Raw genomic sequence first — 27,265 nt, 5'->3', positions numbered from 1 at the left:
TGATTGCACGTATTTACAGCTTAATTTTCATAAATTTTAACTCTTTTTTTTAAAACGGTGCTTTTGGTACAAAGTACTCTATCGTTCAAGTCAAGAAAATAAAAATTATCTCAACAGGCAGAATTTAATACAAGGAACTGGTTACACAAGTCTGCAAAACAACACCACCACTGCCCTTTTAGAATTATTTTTTTCTGAAATAGCATTGCTTTTAGATAAACATTTTTCTTTGATACTTGGAATGGAAAATAATATCCCTGTATTATGAATCTATACCTATCTTTTTAGATTACCCAAAATGTTTATTATTATCTATATCTCTGATTCCTTCCATTACTGTGAAGACATGAGAAAGTTAGCTTGGATAAGTGGTGTATGCACCTGTAACAGTAGTTTGAGAGCAGCTTCAATTTATAATACAAAAACACATTTTTCAGATTCACAGAATGTTTAAGCCAAATTGCATCTAGAACTTATACTAGAAGATATTTTTTAAAATGTAGTAATAATGAAATGGCTTCTTAATGCCATTGCCATGAATATCTATTACATTAATAAGAAATTACCTCTTTTTTCTAAGATTCTAATTTCTTTTTCTTAGTAAGCCTCACCATGAAATGTGGTAAGAAGCTACATGTCACATTCCAGTCTTACTATACTGTCAGACTTTGGGCCCAATATGTGTTTGTGGATTTATTATTTCTTGGATGTTGTTTATACTCTGCCCTGAAATCAGTAATATTTATTCATTACATACATATATATGTATATATAATCTCAATCACTTTTACAAAATTCAGTGCCCTAGTAGAATTTGTTTTGTGTTGACCGTTTTCAGGCTGAAATGTAAACTTCTTTTATTGATGTAAAAGCCTTCTGAGATGTTTTAGTATATACTTCATTTGTATTACATACTTTTGTCCTTAGTAAAAATAGAAGCACTGAATCATTTTTCCTTAAGAGATAGCACTGCATAAACTAGATGGCTGTTAAACTTACATTTTTAAATTACCAAATGCCTTTGGTCAAGGCTTTAAAATTCTGAAAATATAAATAGTGTTACAACATAGGCTCCTGGTTCATAATTAGATTTTATTTCTCATTTGTACGTGTCTATAGCTAATTGTTTTTTAAAATAAATTTCATGTATAATTATTAATGGTATTATTTTTAAAATTGACTTTAATTTTGCATGTCAGTTCTATAAGTGTTTTTGTTTTTAATATGCACATTTTCCTATGAAAGAATGATAATGTTGAACTTTTTTGAAATTTCCTAGATTTAAACAAATATTAAATACTGCATGGTAATTATGATAATGTAAATAAATTTAACTGTGCTATTTTGGCTTTTTTCGTTCATAGAGCAATTCCTTCCTAACCTGAATTCCACTGTCCTTGGTGAAAACTACTTTGACAGAACGTACCAGATGCTTTACCTTTTGGTTAAAGGAACTATACCTGTTGAAATCCACACCACCTCAGTCATATATGTCTCTTTCCAATTACCTGCTGTAACAGAAGATGACTTTTACAGTTCTCATAATCTGGTTAGAAATCTTGCCTTGTTCCTAAAGATATCAAGTGACAAAATCCGTGTCAGCAAAGTAATACGAGGGGAGAGTCTGCGAAGGAAGAGATCCACGGGACTCACAGTTGAACTGGAGATTGGAGATTCTCCCCCTCAGTTCATAACCAGTGACACTACAGGTATGAAAAGTAGACATTTGAGACAGAGTAATGTAATTCAAAACCACATCCATAAATAACCCTATCAAGGCTTGGTAAACCGGGCCTCAGGAAATCCCACCAACCCCACATCCTGAACCCTATAAGGGCCTAGAGACCCTTCTCCCTGCTCTACTCCCAAACTATTTTTAATTATGAAGGAACTTCAACCTCTGTTTTGTTATTGTAGCAGTTAATTACTTCAAAAGAAGGATTTGACCTAACATAAAAGATCCTAGAGGTGACCTAAGGGAGTGACCTTATAGCTGAGAGATTAAGGGTGAAAGGAGCTGGTCAGTGAAAAGTGGGAGGTGAGAGGCTGGAGGCTGAGGAAGTAGTTGGTGAGTTTGGTACATTTGAAGAACTGGAGTGGACCCAATATGTCTGCAGCAAAGGCATCAGGAAGGACAAGCTGCCAGAGACAAGGCTGAGAAGGAGGCAGATGCTAGATTGTGGGAAACCACAAGAAGTTCTCCCCTTTGTAAGCGAAGAGAAGGACAGTGGATGTTTTCCTAAGGGACATAATAGATGATTCTGAGAGGTCGAGTGGTGGGTTAGATTTCCAGAGTAAAGTCACATATTTATACTAACAAGTGCAAATGTACCAGAATATGTTGTCTTTAATTTCTATGATTGACCTAATCAGCCTTACCAGCCATCACCCCTTTCTCTGTCCCTCACTCCTCATACCCTATTTCCTTTTTTAAAAAATTTATTTATTTATTTATTTTTGGCTGCATTGGGTCTTCGTTGCTGCGCGTGGGCTTTCTCTAGTTGTGACGAGCAGGGGCTACTCTTCGTTGCAGTTTGCGGGCTTCTCATTGAGGTGGCTTTTCTTGTTGCAGAGCACAGGCTCTAGGTGCATGGGCTTCAGTAGTTGTGGCATGTGGGCTCAGTAGTTGTGGCTCACAGGCTCTAGAGCACAGGCTCAGTATTTGTGGTGCACAGGCTTAGTTCCTCCACGGCATGTGGGATCTTCCCAGATCAGGAATCGAACCTGTGTCCCCTGCATTGGCAGGCGGATTCTTAACCACTGCGCCACCTGGGAAGTCCCTCATACCCTATTTTCTAGGTATCAGAGATAAAAATAAGCTCAGCTATCCCATCAGAGGAAATTTTGTTGGCTTAAATTATGATTTCCTTAAGGTGACTCAGTTTGGTTGGGCATTTGGGTAAATGTTCAACCCTTCAGATTTTCTTCCTCTCCATCTGTTCAAGTTGGTATCTGAATACCAAGGGGCTTTCCTGACCTCAGGCCCTCTTGTTGCCCTCTTGTCTTCATAGTCTTTGCGACAACATAGGTGGTCTTCTCTGCTCTGTATCAGCCTCTCTTGTGGTGCAACTGAACTTTTCTGGCCTCTTGACATGGAATTGCATCCCCAGCTGCTAATTCCCAACTGTACCGTTGTCTCTAGTGGTCAAGCACAAGTACTCTCACCTAGGCATACCCCTCTCCAAGAAGACGAGATCTGGGTCTCTGTCAGAGGAATATTACCATCCAGCTAATGAAGCTTAAGATAAAAGACCCTTTACTTGTACAAGTCCTGGGAGGGGCTTTAACTTTCAAGGCCCTGGGAGAAGGGTCCACTTAATAATGTGGTCAAATAATTGACTATTACTATAAAAGTTGCACAAATAAGACTTGTTCATAAAGAGAGCCTCCACACTGTATAAATTTCAGACTCAGAAAATCCTGATCTACCCTATTCCTGTCCAGCATCTTTTTCATTAAACTCCCAGGCTCTCTTATGTGTAAACTTATGTACTGGGTGAAGTTCTCATCTTCTGCCACTGGGGGTCATCACTCATTTCTCCAGGAGGTTTGCTTCTGAGCTTTAACCCCATGCATCTGCCACATTGCTGTTCTGGAATTCTACCAGTTAGGCAGGCAGTAGGTTCTTCCCTTGTGGCGATAAACCTGTGAAAAGTCTTGCGTGAATGGAATGAGGTGCTCATCAACTCTCTTTGTTGAAGGAAACAGGAAGCATAGGCTTGTGCTGCAACCAGATCTTACAGTGATGTTCTCTGCCCAGTCACAGGTTACTTTCCTTCGTCAAACTTGTATTTCCTTGTAGCTACAGAATCAGGGCTTTGGGCTCAACATAGTCTGTTAATTTAGTCTATGAGTTGTAGCAGGTCCATGCCATATATATAGATTGCTCACTGACCCTTAGAAATCTCTGGTAAACTCTTATTCAAACATAGTTTTGGAAGTTTTAGCCACAGCAATCAGAGAAGAAAAAGAAATAAAAAGAATACAAATCGGAAAAGAAGAAGTAAAGCTGTCACTGTTTGCAGATGACATGATACTATACATAGAGAATCCTAAAGATGCTACCAGAAAAATACTAGAGCTAATCAATGAATTTGGTAAAGTAGAAGGATACAAAATTAATGCACAGAAATCTCTGGCATTCTTATACACTAATGATGAAAAATCTGAAAGTGAAATCAAGAAAATACTCCCATTTACAATTGCAACAAAAAGAATAAAATATCTAGGAATAAACCTACCTAAGGAGACAAAAGAACTGTATGCAGAAAATTATAAGACTCTGATGAAAGAAATTAAAGATGATATAAATAGATGGAGAGATATAGCATGTTCTTGGATTGGAAGAATCAACATTGTGAAAATGACTCTACTACCCAAAGCAATCTACAGATTCAATGCAATCCCTATCAAACTACCATTGGCATTTTTCACAGAACTAGAACAAAATATTTCACAATTTGTATGGAAACACAAAAGACCCTAAATAGCCAAAGCAATCTTTTTTTTTTTGCGGTACGCGGGCCTCTCACTGTTGTGGCCTCTCCCGTTGCGGAGCACAGGCTCCGGACGCACAGGCTCAGTGGCCATAGCTCACGGGCCCAGCCGCTCTGCGGCATGTGGGATCTTCCTGGACCGGGCCACGAACCCGTGTCCCCTGCATCGGCAGGTGGACTCTCAAGCACTGCGCCACCAGGGAAGCCCCCAAAGCAATCTTGAGAACGAAAAATGGAGCTGGAGGAGTCAGGCTCCCTGACTTCAGACTATACTACAAAGCTACAGTAATCAAGACAGTATGGTACTGACACAAAAACAGAAATATAGATCAATGGAACAAGATAGAAAGCCCAGAGATAAACCCACACACATATGGTCACCTTATCTTTGATAAAGGAGGCAGGAATGTACAGTGGAGAAAGGACAGCCTTTTCAATAAGTGGTGCTGGGAAAACTGGACAGGTACATGTAAAAGTATGAAATTAGAACACTCCCTAACACCATACACAAAAATAAACTCAAAATGGATTAAAGACCTGAATGTAAGGCCAGACACTATCAAACTCTTAGAGGAAAACGTAGGCAGAACACTCCATGACATAAATCACAGCAAGATCCTTTTTGACCCACATCCTAGAGAAATGGAAATAAAAACAAAAGTAAACAAATGGGACCTAATGAAACTTCAAAGTTTTTGCACAGCGAAGGAAACCATAAACAAGACCAAAAGACAACCCTCAGTATGAGAGAAAATATTTGCAAATGAAGGAACTGACAAAAGATTAATCTCCAAAATTTACAAGCAGCTCATGCAGCTTAATAACAAAAAACAAACAACCCAATCCAAAAATGGGCAGAAGACCTAAATAGACATTTCTCCAAAGAAGATATACAGACTGCCAACAAACACATGAAAGAATGCTCAACATCATTAATCATTAGAGAAATGCAAATCAAAACTACAATGAGGTATCATCTCACACCAGTCAGAATGGACATCATCAAAAAATCTAGAAACAATAAATGCTGGAGAGGGTGTGGAGAAAAGGGAACACTCTTGCACTGTTGGTGGGAATGTAAATTGATACAGCCACTATGGAGAACAGTATGGAGGTTCCTTAAAAACCTACAAATAGAACAACCATACGACCCAGCAATCCCACTACTGGGCATATACCCTGAGAAAACCATAATTCAAAGAGTCATGTACCAAAATGTTCATTGCAGCTCTATTTACAATAGCTAGGACATGGAAGCAACCTAAGTGTCCATCAACAGATGAATGGATAAAGAAGTTGTGGCACATATATACAATGGAATATTACTCAGCCATAAAAAGAAGCGAAAGTGAGTTATTTGTAGTGAGGTGGATGGACCTAGAATCTGTCATACAGAGTGAAGTTAAGTCAGAAAGAGAAAAACAAATACCGTATGCTAACACATATATATGGAATCTAAGAAAAAAAAAAATGTCATGAAGAACCTAGGGGTAAGACGGGAATAAAGACACAGACCTACTAGAGCATGGACTTGAGGATATGGGGAGGGGGAAGGGTAAGCTGTGACAAAGTGAGAGAGTGGCATGGACATATATACACTACCAAACGTAAAATAGATAGCTAGTGGGAAGCAGCCGCATGGTACAGGGATATCGGCTCGGTGCTTTGTGACCGCCTGGAGGGGTGGGATAGGGAGGGTGTGAGGGAGGGAGACGCAAGGGGGAAGAGATATGGAAACATATGTATATGTGTAACTGATTCACTTTGTTATAAAGCAGAAACTAACACACCATTGTAAAGCAATTATACCCCAATAAAGATGTTAAAAAAAAAAAAAAAAGAAATCCCTGGTAAGCCCTTACATGTATTGGAGTCCAGTATTTACCACACTAGCCACTCAGATGTCCAAAGAAACTGTGATTTATTTCCTATATGTGATCTAAACTGCTTCACACACAACTTCTCCCACTCTCTACTCCCTTAAAGCAGTTTTTTCTTGTTAGATTTGTCCAGATATAGGCATAATACAGTCTAAGAACATGGAAATAGGGGCAGGAGGAAGGACAGATCAATGGCCTGTTTCCCAGACTTAGATTGAGGTAGGGTTTGAGGTCTTGAGGAGAGGCCTACAACCTGGCAAGGGGTGACATCACAGCAAAGTATTGGGAAGTGGCAAGAAAGATGTGCATGTATTCATAGTAATACTCCTAACTCCCCACAGCCTTCACATAGTGTCAGGAGATCCAGAAGTTCCCAGATGTCCTAGAAAGCAGTTACTTAAGTACTGAGGGGACCTCTGGTTAAAGAGTCATGTCAGGAATAAGAGCTCTTCAAGTTAAGGTCTTTGGTTTCTAGAAGGCAGTCGGCAGAAATGGATGCCTTCACACATCCAATGGTCAGAGAGAACCTGTTAGTGCAGCCTGGTCAGACTGGCCACCCTGCACCGAAAACCAGTGAGGAGAGGTGGCAGTAGTAGTGTATGGACGTGAAGCTCCTTTGTACTGCTGCTACGTGAGCCCGCCTACCTGGGAGGCCATCTTGCAGGAGGAGAGTGTGTGGAGGGAGTGGCGGGGGGAGCCCGCTAGACTGCCATTTACCCCAAAGAGTCTGAATCAACCGAAGAGACCTTTCCAAGGGACAGGGACTGAAATTCCCCAAGGGTGTGATTTTCAAAGTGTCACGTGAAACCTGCTGCCCAAGAGCGTTGCCTCCTTCTTCCCGAGCGCACTAAGCTTCAGGGCTTAGCCTTCATGGAAGAAACTCAATGATTGAAGTCCGTAAGGCATGACTCTGGATGTAGAAGGTGCTAGAATCGTAGGAACAGTACACCAAAACATCCTGGCTGCGGTTTCTTAAACGATCACTCTGACTACACTGTATGGAACGGAGTGCAAGAGGGAGAGAATGGACACAAGAAAGCCAGTTCAAAAGCTGTTTTAGTATCTCTGCTGCTGATGGGTTAACTAGGATTTGCGCAGTGGAGGCAGATTTAGAGATTGAGAACTGATTAAATGGTGTGCGAGAGAGGTGAAGTAGAAGAAGGGTTCAAGCAAGAGTTCCAGGCTTCTGACAAAAGGAGTACAGCGTGTAGAGGTGTCCCTTCATAACATAAGGAGTGTTAGGGGGGCAGTAGGTTTAAGAGGAACTGCCAAGCTAGAAAAAGGGAACAGAAACTACCTACCATGTTAGAATTAACCTTGAAAATTGTCAATGTCCAGAGCAAATAACAATTTTTTGTTAGTAATTTAATGCTAACGTTAGCAACTGATTAATTCATACTATAAATTCGATGATGTTAATTATCCTTCCATTCCACAATTAACATTCTATTTTTAAAAAGTGATATGCGATGATAGACATACATGATAGTACTTCACTTCTAAACAAAAGATGACATAGGAAAGTAGTTTTCTCAGCATGCTCTCACTCATTTTTCTTGAATTTATTTTATCTACCTTTGTTTTTTCTTTAATTCCAGCTTAAGAAACATATTCTACTGAGTTTTTTATTTTCCTGACCTCCTTAGTATGACTTAGGCATGTTTAGCTCATGTACAGTTAGAGAGCTGTAAAATTCTATAATTTGGATGGAGCAAGCAGCACAAACAAAAACGAAAGTGAGATATTCTCACATGCTCCCACTATTCCATATTCTTATAATCCTCATGTCATAACACTGTTTCCTCATAGGTCACATGCTGTTATCTGAACTCCAAGAAACTGCTGCTTCTCTTGGACAAGCTGTAATTTTAGGAAAAACCAGTAGTATCCTTGGATTTAATATCTCTTCCATGTCTATTACCAGTCCTATCCCCAGCCCAAGTGATTCTGGCTGGATTAAGGTAAGAAAATGTGACTAGAAAAATGCATTTTAGCTATTTAAAACGTTGCTTATTTCTTATTTTAACTTTTTCTATTTCAATACAATAATTTAGAGGGCATGTCTTTCTAATTTATTGTTGATTTTTTTTTTTACAGTATTACTAAAATGATAAAGTAGTTGAAAAAGGAGCATATCTTCTAAAAATTATGTATTGGTATAAAATGTACTTTGCTTTGACTATTTACAACAATGCTTCATAAGTTTGCTCTAGAGGAAATATTATAATAATATTGACTTAATGTATTAAACATACTTTTAAATAAACAATGATATAACATTTAGCCTGGCTAAGATGAGTTTGCTACTGAATGTAGTTTATCATATGAAAACCACTTCATCACTCATGACCATTTACAGGTGGCTGCCCAACCGGTTGAAAGGTTTGCATTTCCTGTTCATCATGTGGCCTTTTTGTCCTCGCTGTCAGTGATCACTCAGCCGGTGGCAACACAGCTGGGACAGCCATTTTCTCAGCAACCTTCCGTAAAGGCAGTAGATTCTGATGTAAGTTATAACTCAAAGATTTATTTAAGTGGAAGAATTAAGCTATAAATTCTGGAGGGTGAACCGACTTCACTAATCCTGGTAGACTGGCAACCTAAGGATTGCACTGCGTTTTCCAACTTGGACTAATATCTATGACTATCACCTTTTACTGTTTTAAAAATGTTTCTTTTCAGTGAACTTGCTCCACTGCCCAAACTCTTTGTGCAGGAAAAGGAGCTTCTATAGATCTAAAATTTGAAATGAGGCATTAAAAAAAATAAAGTTCCAAATATCTTTCTTAAAAAAAGCATGGGAACAGGACAATTGTTATAATTCTCTACTATTGTTTTCTTTAGGGTAATTGTGTATCAGTTGGGATTACTTCACTGACTTTGAAGGCCGTACTAAAGGACTCCAGTAATAACCAAATCAGTGGTCTTAGTGGAAACACAACAATTCCATTTAGCAGCTGTTGGGCCAACTACACAGATCTTACTCTTCTTAGAACAGGTGAGTGTACTATTTTGGTTCCTCACATATATACCCAACTTTGGGACAATTATAATTTGCTTTTAATGAGCAAAGCAGTCTATACTACACTGGTCAATAAATTATAGAAATCAAAATGTCTGGCTTACAAAAATACATTTAATATGCAAAACAAAGTGAAAAATAAAATAAGCAATTAAGGGAATTAAAACAGGTAACTTGGGCTTCCCTGGTGGTGCAATGGTTAAGAATCCGCCTGCCAATGCAGGGGACACGGGTTCGAGCCCTGGTCCGGGAAGATCCCACATGCCGTGGAGCAGCTAAGCCCGTGTGCCACAGCTACTGAGCCGGTGCTCTACAGCCCGCGAGCCACAACTACTGAGCCTATGTGCCACAACTACTGAAGCCCGCGTGCCTAGAGCCCGTGCTCTGCAACAAGAGAAGCCACCGCAATGAGAAGCCCACACACCACAATGAACAGTAGCCCCTGCTTGCTGCAACTAGAGAAAGCCCGTGCGCAGCAACAAAGACCCACCACGGCCAAAGATAAATAAATAAAATAAAATAAACAGGTAACTTGAGGATGTACATCAAAATTATATCATGATTCGTATTTTCTTCTTTATCCACGTGTGTACTTTTCTAAATTTTCTCACTATGTGTGTATTACATTTATAATAAGAAAACTTAATATGTAGATTTTTCAAATTCAAGAAAAGAAAGGATAATATAGTGTCATATAATTTTAATGGCCCATGCAGGAGTTCAGAGTTGGGCTGGAAGGTGGGTTCTAGTCTTTCTGAAAGCCAATGCAAAGGAGAAAACATGAGCATTACCATGATTCACAGTCCTCTGCAGATAGACCAGTTTCTGTGGAGAATCACAACTTGCTCTGAGGTCAGAGCAGATGTCTCCTATGAGTTCTCATGAAGTATACTCATGATATCGCCAACACGTAAATACGTGATATCTTCAACAGTAAATACAGTCATAACTTCCACAGTGAGGTTTCTTATATTATCTTCATGTGGATTGATGGCATAACTCCAACTGGTAATTGGAGTAGATTCTCCAATTCTCCAAAAGCCTTTCTACCAAGGCAAAAATATGTCCACAAAACAGGTCTCTACTGATGATAGATTATTCAGTATCGAAAAGAATGAAATACACCATGAGAGAAAACAGCCTTATGATGATGCTTACCCATGGAAGGCAGAAAAAGCAGGTCATCAAGGACAACACAGAGCCACTGGATCAACCTCCTCTGAAGTTCAAACAGTCCCCAGATTTAACAAATTTGACCTAATCATTAAATAGCTACAAACTGAAAAAAAAAGAGAAGAATGAAATAGACTCCTTGTACTGGAGACAGGCCTCCATTAATCTGTTTACCTCAACCTTTATAGGCCCTAACTCCTGCAGAAGTTTTATGGTGGTCCTCACTCTTCTAACCACTGTTATTTCAAACACACACACACTACAGGTCAGAATAAAAGCCAAAGTAAAGAGTAAGAGAAGTCAAAGAATATCTAACAATAATCTGGGGGTTTTTTTTCCATAAGAACTAAATATCAAAAGCCAAAATCATTCCAAAAGAATTTTTTTCTTATTTGTTGTTTCCTCGTGCTTTGATGATGCCCTACACCAGAAAAGTTTGATCTGCCTACTGGGCAACAATATCTCAACCTAGAGTTTGATGGGAATCCAGTGGCAATGAGTTCAACATTGTGCTCTGGGACAAGTACCTGAAGTGTCCAGTAAGCCTGGTGACTAAGGACAGAGCCTAATTCGTTAACAGTCAGCCTAAATGGCGGTAGGACTGGGAGCCTTTTATGGGAAATGAGGAACTTGACAAGAACCCTGCCTGAGAGAAGGTTACCCACCTCCCCAGGAAGGTGGACTCAAGAGGTGCGCAGTGACAAAGACCCAACCTGAGGATCAAGGTCTCCAAACTACCACTTCCAAAGGCAATGTTCCACAGTAACGAGGGTCACTGGAGTGCTGAAGCAGTAATGTAGGTTTTGACGTTTTTATGATAAAAAATAGTGCTCTCCTTTTATCCAGTATATTTTCTTTAAGAGTTCAAAGCTTCCCTTGGAGTGTCTATCTTATTTGCTATGGAGAACAGTCATTGTTTCTAATTCCCTTCCTTCCTTCCTGCCTTCCTTCCTTCCTTCCTTCCTTCCTTCCTTCCTTCCTTATTTCTTGCTTTCTGTCTTGCTTTTTTTCCATCAAGTGTAGGGTTTCAGTTCTCTGGTTGTGTATAGTAAGGAAGGTCAAATATAGTCATCTCTTTATTATTTTTAAATCAATTAGCCGGTTTTTAGATTAACTGTAAAACTGCAGTAACAACAAAGCAAATGAATAAAGCGTCTTGTAACACTTTCTAGTAGGTATCCCACTCAATTACTGCACTGTGGGAAATCCCCTTGCAGATTAGGTGAGCCTGACCGTGTGGTACCACACCCTCTTCTACTTATAACTCCATACAGAGCAAGGCAGGGGCCACTGGGTAGAGAAGGCATGGGTCTCACACAGAAAATAAAAATGTGAGAATTAGGTAAGAAAAAAGTGCAAGAAGAAAATAAACAGCTGAGACTGCATCTTTTGAGCAATCTGGATTCAAATAATATTACTAAAGGATAATAACATTGGGGACACGTTTATTTAGCGACCTATGTGATACACAGCGCTTGTTTCAGTTTCTAATGCTACTTAACAAACCAGCCCTAAATCTGATGGCTCAAAACAACAACGATTTCATTTGCTCACAATAACGAGGGTCAGGAATTTGGGATGGTTCACCTCTGTTGGATGATGTCTGGGCCTTCAGCTGGGATGGCTTGCTTGGAGTCGTGTCACTGAGGTTTTGATCTTGGATTTTGGCCGAGTTCTTCACTTCTCCTCCATGGAATGGCCTCTCCACTAGCCTACCTTGGCATTCTTCACAATACTGCAGGAGAAAAAAACATAAAAACAAAGCAAAAATATCTAAATTCTTCACACATCAAAATCTTTAAGAAAATACATACCTGCCACAAAAATTCAGTTTTTTCAAACTGAAAAAAAGGAAAGACTTAAAAACACCATTGTCATGAATTGTAACAGTGGCAGAATATTCTACGGAACAATGTCTATCCACCTTGAAAGTTATAGAACGCATTCCTATAGAAAGCACAATGTGGTCAATACATTGTCTCCTGAAAAAGAAAAGACGAATGAAAACAGAAATTATTTTTTTTTAAGATAATAGAAAAAAAACAGAAGAATGAAAACTTTGGAATTATGCCAAGTATGGCACCTTCTGCTCTGTATGGTAACTACTTTTTTTTTTTTTTTGGCAGTTCATTTTATTTTATTTTTTTTACATCTTTATTGGAGTATAATTGCTTTACAATGTTGTGTTAGTTTCTGCTGTATAACAAACTGAATCAGCTACATGTATATATATATTCCCTCCCTCCCTATCCCACCCCTCTAGGTGGTCACAAAGCACGGAGCTGATCTCCCTGTGCTCTGCAGCTGCTTCCCACTAGCTATCTATTTTACAGTAACCACTATTAATGATAGCAGTAGTCCAAGAAGAAATTACGTCATGGAAAAATATATTGGTTAACTGATATTCAAAACTATGGGAAGATTTAACATATGGATTAAGAAATATTTAGATGCGTGTTTCACACTCTAAATATATCTAGCATGTGTTTCCTCAAGCTTGTCTACCTTGGGTAAAAGGAAAGGGATCACTATCTTGCAACACGCAAATAGCATCTGACTTAAAGCAAATGTGGAAAACAGTTAAAAATTGCTGAGTCTAAGTCGAGGGCATATGGGTGTTTGTGGTACCATGCTTTCAACTCTTACGTTTGAAGTTTTTCAAAATAAAAAGTTCAGTATCCATCCCCACCTACCCCAACTGAGGCTGCAGCTTCTTCACTTCTCAGTCAAGTGTATGGGGATCAGACAGACGTTCAGCACCCTCACCTCCCTTCCCTACTGTCCTTCATTTCAAACAGCCTCTGGGCACTAGGAAAGAACCCCTAAGAAGTAGGTACTGATGCTGCAGAAAGAAAATCTACCCAGAGTCCTCATGCCCATAGTTGTTGGGCAGATAGAACTCTTCTGACTCTGAGACCCTCTCTACACTTGTTTATACTTTAATTTATTTGACTCAGTTTCCAAAAATACTTCGTTAAGGGTTACACAGTATTTGTAATGTAAGTCGATGAAAACCCAACTGGAATTGTACGAAAACAAACAAATAATAAAAGGAAGTCAGACACTGTGATGATTTTTTTTTGCCCTAGGAAAAAATTTTAAGATTGAATTTATCCTGGATGACATCGTTCAGGTGGAGTCCAGGACTTTCAGCCTAGCCGCGCAGTCTGTGTCTAGCAGTGGCAGTAGCGGCAGTGGCAGTGGCAGTAGCGGCAGCGGCGGCGGCGGTGGCAGTAGCGGCAGCGGCAGTGGCAGTAGCGGCAGTAGCAGCAGCAACAACAAAGTGTCTACTGTGGGCACAGCTGCCCAGATAGTGACTACAGTAGTTAGCTGTCTGGTGGGAAGAGTGTTGCTCTTGGAAATATTTACGACTGCAGTTTTGATTTTGAACTGAATTCTCGGTAAGCACAGTTCACTTTTTCTATGTTTGTCTACACATACTGAGGTACCAGAAAATGTTTACTAAATAAAGACTGAGTGCAGCATAGCACCACAGACAGAGAGACACGATCTCAGCCATTGAGAAAGTTAGAGCTTCGATGGTAGAGACAAGACCACCCTATGGAAATGTTATTCACACTGTAGGATGGCGTATAAGAGTGCGGGGAATGAGAAATGCAGGTTACATCGGACTCTTTCAGTTGCAAAGGGCAGAAGCTCAGCTCCAATTGGTAGCTCCAAGCTCAGCAATAAAGTGAACTCACTTAATTGAGAAGTCCAGAAGTAGTCTGATTTCTGCCACAGTGAGAACCAAGGGCTCAAATGACATCATCTAGAACCTGTGTCTCTCCGTCTCTCAACTCCATTCTTCTTGGTGGCAGATTCACTCCCAGGCAGACTCTTCGTCAGGCGCCCCAACCCTCATGGTACAGGTACCACCAGCATCTTCATGTTTACAGTCTACTGGCCCAACAGCTAATCCAGAAAGAGCAAACCTCTTTCCCAGCACTTCAGCAAAAGTCCCAAAGCTATGTCATTGACCTGGCTTGGGCCACATACCCATTCCTGAACCATTCGCTGTGGCCACGAGTTGCCGTGAATTTGAGATGGGGTAATAATTTAGAAGAATACTGAAGTATTTCAGTAGTAGAAGCCAAGACTAGATTTTAAATTTAAAAATAAAGAAGGTCAGGATGAAAGGAAACAATAAGGCTGGTTCTGGGAGTAGCAGAACGACTGGAGGCTGGGGCTTCAGGAAGAAATAATCTGTTCTTCCTTCCTCATGGTAGAAACTAATTAGAAACCAGCTGTCAAGGGAGAAGGACGGTTTGAAGAGACCCAGCCCTGGCCTCTTAAAACTAATATAGCAGGGTGGGTTTGGAGCTGAGGGACGAAAGGTAAAGACCAACACACAGTTATTGTATTTTAATGCCTGTTTTCCTGTCTCCAGAATTCTAATAAAAGTAAAACTTGTTGTCTATTTTATAATAGCGTGATAGGTATTGCTTAAGTTCATTTGTTTCTTCCCAGAAGCATTAAAATATAAGGTATAAGTACTCCTTATTATATATTTGTTCATTTTGTGTTTCCTCATTAAATGCATTTTTTTTCCTAATTATCTTCACTGACTTTCTTCCTACTCGTACTTGACAACTTTGGGATTTTACAAAATTCAGAAAATTCTATTTTCAAGTCATTAGTAAATGATATTCTTCTTAGTGTTTTTTAGGACATTTTTTCCAGATAAAAAGTTAATCAACAGCTTCCCCTTTGCTACTAAATAATCTATCATTCTTCAGTTAAGACATAAGAAGACTTAAACACTATTGTCTTAGTCCTTTCAGGTTGCTATAACAAAATACCAAAGACTGAGTGGCTTAAAAACAACAGAAATTTATTTCTCACAGTTCTGGAGGCTGAAGTCTGAGGTCAGGGTGCCAGCATGGTCAAATGAGGCCCCTCTTCTGGGTTGCAGACTTGTCACTGTATCTTTACATGGTGTAAGGCGGGGGTTCTGTGGGGTTGCTTATAAAAATACTTATCCCACTCATGAGGGCTCCACCCTCAAGACCTAAGCACCTGCCAAAGGCTCTACCTCCTAATACCATCACATTGGACATTAGGCTTTAAAACATATGAATTTGGGGGTGGGGCATGTTCAAATCATAGCCCATTGATGAAATGAAATTATGGGTTTTTTATAACTTTGCATTCTGAATTAACAGTATTTTACTTTTAAGAGAGTTATGAAATTACACTAAATAAAATGACAAAACTTGAATGTGAAAAATACAATATATAAGCACCACTATTCTCTCTCCATGTTACCACACAAAAGCACATTAAATTGGTAAACTCTGAAATACTAAGTTTTGCCTTATTAACCATACCATGAAATATTAGAAAAAGTTAAAATTAATAAAACATACTTTAAAATCACACTATATTTTCTTAAAAATATTTGTATTGTTTTCGCTTTTCAGGAAGCGACTGAAGTGCTATTCTGAAGAACAGGTTGAAAACACAAATACAAGAACTGCTTATTTAAGAAGTATTTTGTTGCACAATAAAAAGTCTGTAGCATTTTCAAGAAAATATACTAAAAATATTTTTCTAATATATAAAATGTATTACTTAGTTTTAATCACAAAAATCAAATTTCTTCAAAATACAAATTTCTTTTGATTCCTTATGATCGTATGTACTTATTTCATCAAAAAAAAAAAAACTTTTAGAAATCTTTGATTTGTAAGCAGATATACCACCTCCAAGTTGCTGTACCAACAAATCATGAAATACTTTAAATAGTTGAAAGAGCTTTCGAGTTTTGACTTAACTTCTTTAGATCAGATTGGAAGCATTCTGAATTTTTGTATGTACCGGGGGATCTGCTTTTCTCTATCCATTCATAAGACTCTAATTTTCATAGATCTAAGCCATTTTCATTTCTAAGGATTTTGGAGAAATGAGATTGTTTTAGACGATCTCATTTCAGATTGTCTAAGTTGCTGTTTTTCAGATCCACAGGAATTCTAGATTATCCTAGATTTCTGGGCCTGCCAACACTGGCCAGTCGTCTAAGAAGAGTTTCATTGGTGTCCCTTGTTTGAACAAGTCCAGACTCCTCTGCTTACCCCTCCTTCCCACTCAAAACTGTCACTACTAAGAGTGTGACCTCCTGCAACCCAAGGCTACACCAGAAGAGATACTTATTTTCAAGAGGATAAAATTAGGGAATGCAAAAAAAAAGCCACAAATTAATGTAGCTAAACTAACCAAAAGCTCTCATACTATAAAAATTGGAAAGAAAAGTTGAAAAAGAAAAATTGAAATAGGAAAGTCTAAAGGAAATGCTATATTTAGAGGAATAACCCCAATCAAAGCTTTGTGGCCATGTCCTGAGCAAGTAGAGTTGGTATTCACAAAAGTTACCTTCCAGCAAGTGACACTCAGGAAGCATTTGGAACAGCTGAGAGAATTCAACGAAACCCAGAGCTTTTTCTACTGTGTACCGTTTCCTAGAATGCTCGCCCCAGGTCATTGTTAACCTTGCTTAACAAAAAATTATTAACATTTACCATGTAGTAAATCCAAATATCTTTGTAGATATTTGGCATTTTGTTCAGTCAAACAAACATCTATTTAACATTTGCTAGATACCAGGCATTCTAGTGAGACTGCAAGGAATAAGATGCTGTCTTCACCTTCCAAGGATCTACAAGGTAGTTGAGGAAATAGTGGTGGAAAAGGTGATACACAAAACACAGAGATACAGTATCGTATGTGAGAGAAAGAGACATAGGGTGCTGTAGGGGCACAGAGGAGGGGCACGAGCATCCTGTGAGGATGGAGATGGACGAGGGACAGATTGCAGAAGAATATGATGCCTGAGATGAGTGGTAAGGAATAAAGCATGAGATTAGCCAAGGAAGAGTGTCCTGACAGAAGGTGTGGGGGTGAGAACTAAGGCTGAAATACCATTAGATAGTGAGTTCCTTGAAGGCAGTAAGGCTCTTCCTTAGTAAGCATTTCTCTTGCCCTCTTACGAAATGTCTGGCACTAGTAGACGCAGACTCACTGTTGAGTGGATGAATGAAGCATGGAGCACGGGGGAATCAAGAAGCCGTCTCGTTACTGGAGCACCAGTACACTCCCTCCAGTGGGAACAGCTTTCATGTCCAGAGAGCACAAATTAGTCCACACCACTGGTTAATTGAGGACTCTCATACTTCCCTCCGTTCCAACCTTAGAGGTATGGGGAGGAGGACAGAGAGACCCAACAAGAAAGACTTAAAAATCAAGTTTTCTAATGCAAATTCAGTTTACTCTCCATTTCAGGACATTTCCTTTCACTGAGAAAACTAAATTCCAAGAACTACAATTGTAGCATCTATGGAACAAATTCCTACATTCGGTTTCTGGGAGATGCAAAAATATTCTTCACATCTGAACACTGTGAAAGCCACAAAATTGGCCACTATCTGTAGTCCTTCCTTACCTCAAGTTTTAATTCAGTCCACTGGAAACTTCTTGTCAGAAATTTTCCATTGGGGCTTCCCTGGTGGCGCAGTGGTTGAGAGTCCGCCTGCCGATGCAGGGGACGCGGGTTCGTGCCCCGGTCCGGGAAGGAAGATTCCACATGCCGCGGAGCGGCTGGGCCCGTGAGCCATGGCCGCTGAGCCTGCGTGTCCGGAGCCTGTGCTCCGCAACGGGAGAGGCCACAACAGTGAGAGGCCCGCGTACCGCAAAAAAAAAAAAAAAAATTCCATAGATTTTTAATAAAGAACTTTTCAAACGTAACAGAGCAAGGGCTTGTGGGCCTGCAGCACAAAAAGCCAAACTCTGACAGGGGATGTTTGCTGCAAAGTAAGGATTTATTTGCAGGGTGCCAAGCAAAGAGAAAGGGCAGCTCAAAAGACTCCCAAACTCCCTTATGGCTTTCAAACAAGTGTTAGGGGAGAGGGTCTTAGGATGCCTGATCAGCTCCAGGACATTCTGGCTCATTGGTTGGTGGGGAGGTGATGTTTCCGGAATCTCATTGGTCGGTGGCTCCAGTCAGTCTGGGGTGTATGTGCTTGTAGTCAGCACGTAGTCACCATCCTCCACTGGGTGGGGGGTGGGGGTCTTAGTTTTTACTAAACAACTCATAGATATGCATCTGATTGTTATTTATATTCCTTCAGCAGGAACTAGGGGTCGAGTCTTGTGACTCTTGTTCTAATGATCAACCGCTCCAGTCTGCTCTTTGGAACTTAGTAAAGGCCTAGGAGACTAAAGCCTTTTTTCTGCAAATAAGAAATGGGGGACATGGAGGGACTTTTGTACCTGGGAAGGCCCCACAGGGTCCTGCTTGGTTTCAGTTCCCCTTTTTCTTTGATACTTCTCCATCCTGAGGGGAACAGGGATGGGACAAGAAAGGGAATAAGGTTTTAGATAGATTAACCATAAACTTCGCAGGGGAGCTCGGTTTTAAGGGGACTGGGTTTCACTAATACAAGTCATTTGAGAATAAAAGGAATTTCTAAATTTTTGCTTCTTAGCCACAGACTTTGTTAAAAAGTTCCTGATTTAACTTCTTTAGGTTTCTGGCTGTCTGCTTTTAAAATTTTTCTAAACTTATTATAGTACATACCCATAATTATTTATGCCAGATAAATTACAATTTTAACTACTAGTTTTTTTTTTTTTTACAGCTTTATTGGAGTATAATTGCTTTACAATGGTGTGTTAGTTTCTGCTTTATAACAAAGTGAATCAGTGGTACATATACACATGTTCCCATATCTCTTCCCTCTTGCGTCTCCCTCCCTCCCACCCTCCCTATCCCACCCCTCCAGGCGGTCACAAAGCACCGAGCTGATCTCCCTGTGCTATGCGGCTGCTTCCCACTAGCTATCTATTTTACGTTTGGTATTAACTACTAGTTTTTAAAATGCCTAATTGTTAAAAATCCGTGGGCAATATGGCTTCACATAGCCTTCATTCACAAGCTGGCCACTTTTTTTTTTTTTTAATAATGTTTCTCTGAACAATCCTGCCTTAGAAATTTGTGTTTAAATTTTTAAAAATACTTCTAAACGGAACAAGTGGGTATTTAGCTATTGAGCAAGTCATTTAAAAATACTTTGTGTGTTAGTACTGTTTCTCCAGGATCTGAAAGATTCATAAAGTAAATATGATGTTCCCATTTTGGTCAATATAAGGAAGAGAGAATAAAGAGGTAGTAAGAATATCTTCCTGTATTTCTGATAAGTAAAACGTTTATGTCTTGTACTATTGTCTCTACTCTTTTCTCAGCTGCATCACCTTCTGATCATTGCAATGATTTCTAGGTGGTCTACCTACTTTTACCTCTTCTCCATTTTATCCTGAAGAGTGCTAGCTAAAATACTACTAGTACTACTACTAATAGTAATAACAATAACAATAATTAAAGATTTACCACATCTTTACTACATTGAGTGTTCTACGTGGACTCTTTCCTTACATTTATGCTATGAAGATATTATCCCCTTTTCCAGATGAGGAAACAATACATAAAAAGATTAAATTAAATGCCCCAGTTCACAGAGCTTTTAATGGTAAAGGCTGGGATTCAAATCTAACTCCAGATCTCAGCTCCAACATTTAATTGCCTCCCACTTTTCCCCAAGCAGGAGAAAGTGTTTCACTGTGAAGAGAGTTTTCAGAAAAACATATTTAGGTCCAAATTCATGTTCAAATTCTAGTTTAAATTTTACCACCTCTATGCCCTCAGGCAAGTTCTTAGTCTCCTTTATTTTCAGTATCTTCACCTATAAAATGTGGGAAATATCTACCTTGCAATGTGGTATTTGAGGACCGATTATCATATATAAGGCACCTAACCCAGTGCCCAACAGGTGGTAAGCTCTCAGTAAAAGGTAGCCACTCCTGTTATTGTTATAACCATAATGTTGCCTATATTATGTCATTCGCTGGCCCATAAACCATTAGGCTCCTTATTGTACCAGAACAGTACCTAGCATGTAATGAACACAATGTGAGTGTTAATTATTAGAAACACTGGCCAGGTACAGGGCCATGAAGAACAAAGACTTTCTCAGCAGTGAGTGCAGCGAAAAATGACCAATTTGTGTACAGTGAGGTTTTTGTTTTGTTTTGTTTTGTTTGTGGTACGCGGGCTTCTCACGGTTGTGGCCTCTCCCGTTGCGGAGCACAGGCTCCGGACACACAGGCTCAGCGGCCATGGCTCACGGGCCCAGCCGCTTCACGACATGTGGGATCTTCCTGGACCGGGGCACGAACCCGTGTCCCCTGCATCGGCAGGTGGACCACTGCGCCACCAGGGAAGCCCTGTACAGTGAGTTTTTATAAACAATATTGTGGCATATTCTAGGGACTTTCCTTAAAAGATGGCTATCATGCATCCCTTTGCCCTTCTGCATCCTTTCCTGTCTTTCCTGCCTAATGGAGCAAGACGTCTCCTTGCACCAGGAAAACAAATGCCAGCCCCTTTGGGGAGGGTATAGAGAACTCAGGTAAAAAGAGTTTGGGCCCCTGACCATACCAGCCTTTGCTGTTTCAGGGTTTCATTGCTACTCTGCCAGAGTCCTAAGCCTAACTGATACATCTCCTGGTTTCATCAGATTCCTGAGGTGGCAAAACATGGAAGGAACAAGAGCATAGGGAATTCATCCTTTCTACAGGGGAAGGTGGGCAGAGGCAATGCCAGGGCAAGGAAATTGTTTCAAATAGCTCATACTTTTTTTTTTTTTTGGCTGTGTTGGGTCTTGGTTGCTGCACGAGGGGTTTCTCTAGTTGCGGTGAGCGGGGGCTACTCTTTGTTGCGGTGCGTGGGCTTCTCACTGCGGTGGCTTCTCTTGTTGTGGAGCACAGGCCCTAGGCGTGTGGGCTTCAGTATTTGCACCTCGCAGGTTCTAGAGCGTAGGCTCAGTAGTCATGGCGGCACGGGTTTATTTGCTCTGTATCATGTGGGATCTTCCCGGACCAGGGCTCGAATCCGTGTCCCCTGCATTGGCAGGCAGATTCTTAACCACTGTACCACCAGGGAAGTCCCAGCTCATACACTTTTGAAGTTATTATCTGTATCCTCCAAAACAGAGATGCTTAAACCTTGATCTGAATCCATGTGTATTTGGTTTGGGAAACCCCTCAGAAACCATTGGAGGGGAACTTCTCAGGTGGCCCAGTGGTTAAGAATCCACCTGCCAACGCAGAGGACACGGGTTTGATCCCTGGTCCGGGAAGATCCCACATGCCGTGGAGCACCTAAGCCCATGTGCCACAACTACTGAGCCTGTGCTCTAGAGCCCACCAGCCACAACTACTGAGCCCACTTGCTGCAACTACTGAAGCCCGCGTGCCTAGAGCCTGTGCTCTGCAACAAGAGAAGCCACCGCAATGAGAAGCCCGCGCACCGCAACGAAGAGCAGTCCCGGCTCGCCGCAACTAGAGGAAGCCCGTGCACAGAAACAAAGACCCAACACAGCCAAAAATAAATAACTAAATTTAAAAACATTAAAAAAAAAAAAAAAGAAACCATTGGAGGGTCACACCCTTCTTCCATTCTCATCAGTGGACATTTTCAGCTTCCTCAGGTTGCCACCAGCTGACAAGAAGTGTTCAATCTCTAGTGAAAGAAACATAAAGATTTATCCCTGCCAACTTTGCCTCCTCAGAGAGTAGCTACAGGCACAATGTGTAAGACCAAAAAAGAAGGGGCCTGCTGTCAGCGTTATAGTAGGTATTGATACTCGAATACTTGTGGGCAGTCTGCCCAGCTACAAACCTCTTACCACATTAGTTGCAGGCTCTGATACACTACTCTAGTTATTATGATCAGATCATGCTAAAATTAGAAAGCTCTTTAGGAAAAACTGTTCTTCCAAGAATTCTGTTTACCCCTGACAAGCTGATTTTATTAGGGAAATTCCTTTCAGTTAAGGGCTGTGTGTTCTATTGATTCCTCTAACATGCTTAGCACACACTGTGCCCATGGTAAGTGTTGAGTAAACTGTTTAATTAAGCAAGTGAATAGACAGCATGGTGAAACTTTTCCTCTATGAGATTTTTGAGATAAAGAAACCCTACCAAAATATAACAGAAATTGCACTTTACCTTGACTTACTGCCTTAACATTTCAAATAGCAGTGTATAAAATTCACACCCAGTTAGAGACCACTAGTTACGATTGCCATGGTAATGGGCTCTGTGCCTGTGAGCAGAAAAAAATAATTCCTTTTGGGCAGGATACTTATGAGTGTGTCTGGCTATGTGGCAAGATATTTTCCTTTGGTTTTTCTTGAGAGTAATGTATGTATTTAAGCAGATGATCCTTTATACATGTAAATTCTCCCTAGGAAGAGAGAAAATAAATAAGTTCTTTATACTGAAAACTTCTAGGATGATTATAATATGGATTTAATTCTCACTTATAAAGGGTTTAATTTCAAATAAAAATTAGAGCAAGGAATACATATTTCACTGTGAGGAGGTAATTTTCACTGTATGAAATGTACATCTTATACAGACAAATACCTTTAACAAGAATTGCTGATATGTCTAATATTGTAAAGGGCCAGAGGTGGTCAGAGAATGATCCAAGAGCAGCACTTTGAAATTAAGAGATTAAAAAGCAACAGTCAAGGGACTTCCCCGGCGGTCCAGTGGGTAAGACTCCTTGCTTCCACTGCAGGGGCCGTGGGATCGATCCCTGGTCGGGGAACTAAGATCCCACAAACTGCGCAGCCAAAAAAACCAAAAGCAAAAATCGAGACAGTATCCTCCTAAGTGAATTTGCATTAATGGACAACAACAAATCTCTATTTTGAACAGGAGCATTAGCATGAAGAAGTATGTGCTTGAAAAATATTTCTATTAATCATGCAGTGATGTACTGAGCTGAACTAGAGGATCAAAGATGATTATGATAATCCTGGTGTGCTAAAATAATAGACACTGAGAAGAAACAATGGACGAAATTTGGCAACAGATAGTATTTTGAGAAAAATATCCAGTGAGTAGTGAGAAACAGCATGAAGAGGGAAGGGTAGGGCTGTAGGTGCTTTTGTTCTAATAGCTGCTCTTTCACCCTATATCTTTAAAGCAAAGAGGCAAAGGAGGTGGGGGGTGAACTCAGAGCACAGCTTCAAAGTTGAGTGTTCCTTCCTCTTTTCCCCTTTTTAACGTGTTACTAATAAATATGTCTATTTCTGCTTGCTGATGACACAAAATTCACCTCTGTTTTCCTTAGAAGCACTATTCCTTGTTGTGAGCTAAAAGAAGATTCAGGGACTTGAAGAGGATAAACCTGTACATCTAAGAGCTTTCATTGATTTTATTGCTTTGTTTCCAACACATTTCCATGTACATTATGCCACTTACTTTGCCAAATAAATCCATAAGGCAGGAATTATTAGCCTGATTTTGCAGGTGAGAAAAGGCTCAAACTTGTTCAAGATCAAAGCCATAATGTCCATCATGCTATAGCTGAATGGAGTAGGCTTTCATTGTTGATTCAGTGTTGCTTTAAGTTTTCAATTCACATGTTAGTCATGTTATAAACTGTTATGTTATATTGGTTGAATGAATCATATTTACTGTTAGAAATTGTAAATGGCATTAGATTGCCAGGTCCACTCAGATCAAGTCTACTTATAATATAGCTGAATTATATTATAGCTCTGATAACAATATGGACAGTGCCAAGAGGTATTACACTGCTGAACGTCACTACTGAAACATAATAATGAAGAGTTCACCCCATTTTTTCATATGAATCCATTTCTGAAAATAAGACATGGATTATTTTTCTCCATTCCTATCCAGGCATCTTCTGAAGGGACTTGGTTAACTCTTAATTATTCTTAAGCCTTGAGTCTTCCTGTATTTAGCAATAAAAATTACTACTAATTGAAGATATGCTATAGAAATAATGATGAAACATATTTATTTAAATCCTTCACAGAATGTTAATTTTCTTTTAATAGAAAAGAAATTAAAAAGCTGCTTCAGGGTTTTTGGTTTCTCTATTAAGCAATTGATCCTAACTATTAAATGGTGATTATGGATATTAAGAAATAAATTATAGTTTTCCATAACATTAAAATGTACTATTTTGAAAGCAAGCAAAATTCTCTAGAAAAGAAAGATCAATAAATCAATCCATTAAAATTATCACCAGATAATCCTTTGCTTTCAAATGTATCTGTTCAAAACTGTCACTCTATAAGCTACAAGGCTTTGTTTTGCTTGATCAAGAAATTAATGTGACTTTACGATCCGTATTCAACCGTGAACAGCTGCTCATCAATAAAAAGCCATTAATGTCCAAGTCAGAACAGCAGGTCTAAGATTGTGCTTAAGGAAAAAACCATCCCTTCAGTGAAAAGCCAGGGAACTGAGTTGGGAAAGACCTGGAAGCCCTGGGCTGTGTTTGCAAGCTCTGCCCTACCTCCCAGGCAGGGATGGGAGGTCAGTTGACAAGACACTACTCAGAGCCAGCTGGAGAATTCAGAACAAGGAAGCCTATCCAGGCTTTGAACTGGGAGAGTAAGTGGTGTGTTGGAAGCTGATAGAATGAAAATAATCAAGCTGGTGATTGGGGATTGGGCAGGCAAATTAGAAGACTTAAAGTGGGCAAAATGGTCCTGACACAGAGCAGGTATAATTAACTGTACCCCATGAAAAAGAGGCAATCCAAAAAGAAATATTTCATATATCAGGTTCTATCCCTTACGCCCCTCCCACTTGACATTTGGTGGTCCTCCTCCCCACTCCACCCAAGCCTTGGGCAGAGAACAGGACTGCAAATTGCACACTGCCAAGAGTGGTCCCCAAGCAAGACCCCAAATTATTGGCACTTATGATCCCCAATTGTGGGATTACTACTCAACAACTAAAGATGATTTTTATTTTATTATTTTTTTTTTGCGTTACACGGGCCTCTCACTGTTGTGGCCTCTCCCGTTGCGGAGCACAGGCTCCGGACGCGCAGGCTCAGCGGCCATGGCTTACGGGTCTAGCCGCTCCGCGGCATGTGGGATCTTCCCAGACAGGGGCACGAACCCGTGTCCGCTGCATCGGGCAGGCGGACTCTCAACCACTGCGCCACCAGGGAAGCCCTAAAGATGATTTTTAAGTATTCTTTTATAGGTATTTTTAAAGTAAATTTTAAGTTTGCAGTCTTTAGCAAGCTTTCTGTTTGTTTTGTTGTTGTGCTGGAAAACAAGTATTCACTATTTGTTTCTGGAAAAATATGTACCTTTTGTTTCATTTGCAAATGGAAAATTTAATAAAGAAAACTGAGGAATAATTAAAAAAGAAAAGGAAGAAAAGACCATAGGGATATAATAAATAACTTGAAGCAAAGATACACATCACTAAGGAAAAGCATTTTGAAAACATGCTCATATCAAGATGTAAACTAGCCTGGATTTTTGATTTTGGGAATCAAAAAAAAATTCTAGAAATTTTGAATTATTGGAATTTAGGCATTTGAAGAGTTTAAGGGCTAGAACAGGTGTTTAAGGGATTGTGGAGGGTCAAGTGGACTTAGGGAGCTGTAGTTACTGGGAATGATTTAGTAGTAATGTAGTACTAGTAGCAGGCAGTAACAGCTCTTATTTAAGAATGCTTGCTATGCACCAGGGTCTGCCCTAAGAGCTTTGTAAGCATTGCCATGAAGTAGGCACTATTATGGCCACTTTACTGATGAGGAAACTGAAGTTTAGGGATATAATAACTTATCCAAGGTTACACAGAATAATTCCAGAGCAAAGTAATAAACATTCTTTTTCTTCCCCTCCTGAGGATAAACAAGTTAAATTATTAATAGAAATGTGGTAGAGACTGGGGTGGGGGGAGGGTGTGGAGGTACTGGAAATTTAAGTGGGTAGGTAAGTGCTGGTCAGGGTGACAGAACGAAGGTAGTTGTAGCCAAAAAAGAGGTTTAAAAAAAAAAAGTCTGGTTGAGGAACAATTTGCATGAACAGCTTTCAGTCTTTGACCAACATAAACTTCTAACCTCCCTCACCAGTCACTTTACAACAGTGGAGCAGATACTTTTCTGAGGGCCCCTTACCAACAATAGCAAAGGATCCTAGCCTTTCAACAGCATACAGGATGAAAAGAAACAAAAAACAATCAGGCTTCAAAGACAGAACCATAGAAAAAGAACACCTTAATTTGGAAGAGTGGCTAGCTCGGTAAGCCAGGAACAAATGCAGGGACACGGTGAAGTAACACTTTTTAACTTCCAGTTAAAGGAAATTCAATCAAAAATTACCAGCAGGAGCCTAAATTCTGAATTAAACTCAGCGCTTCGCACCCCTAAAGTTGTGGAATGATTGAGATCTGGCCAGATCCATCATTTTGAGACAGCTACGGCTCCCTCATTTTTTGCAATCTAAACACGTATTTCTCTTGGTCCCATCTGGTAGGGGGATTCTGTGGATTTAAGGAAAGGAGGCATGGTTGGAGCGGAGGCACTGTGTATAGAAACTAGAGCAACACGGGACGAGCCCAGACACTCAGCAAAAAAAGTCTATATAGCTAGCAACGGTCACAAAAACCCTACTCCTGACCAAGCCCAGGCAGCTGCCACGCCGGCCTCCGCCACTCACCCCGCCCCCCAACGCTCATTGGCTCTCAGCCCCGAAGCCGGACCCGCAGCCTCTCGCCTATTGGGCCAGACAGGACCTGGGGCGGGGTGCGGAAACAAGAGTTTGGGACTACTGAGAGCCGCCTTCGAG

General features: G+C 40.1%; 1 protein-coding gene across 1 annotated transcript in view; it reads left to right on the top strand.

The window, feature by feature from the left end:
• PKHD1L1 (PKHD1 like 1) overlaps positions 1-14,125 on the top strand; it is a gene marked incomplete at its 5' end in the record, with an annotated part of 152,332 nt that extends 138,207 nt beyond the window's left edge. The window contains 5 exons of the mRNA XM_082674767.1: positions 1,365-1,709; positions 8,186-8,337; positions 8,736-8,882; positions 9,221-9,374; positions 13,661-14,125. Coding sequence (XP_082530893.1) covers positions 1,365-1,709; positions 8,186-8,337; positions 8,736-8,882; positions 9,221-9,374; positions 13,661-13,965 — 1,103 coding nt within the window. The 3' untranslated portion in view covers positions 13,966-14,125. The remainder of the gene's footprint in view (positions 1-1,364; positions 1,710-8,185; positions 8,338-8,735; positions 8,883-9,220; positions 9,375-13,660) is intronic.
• Positions 14,126-27,265: the final 13,140 nt, after the last annotated feature.

This window comes from Grampus griseus (genome assembly GCF_964374135.1).
Source record: "Grampus griseus genome assembly, chromosome: 17".
NCBI classification, from domain to species: domain Eukaryota; kingdom Metazoa; phylum Chordata; class Mammalia; order Artiodactyla; family Delphinidae; genus Grampus; species Grampus griseus.
The sequence above is the reverse complement of the archived record's forward strand: the minus strand, read 5'-3'. Positions and strand labels throughout refer to the sequence as shown.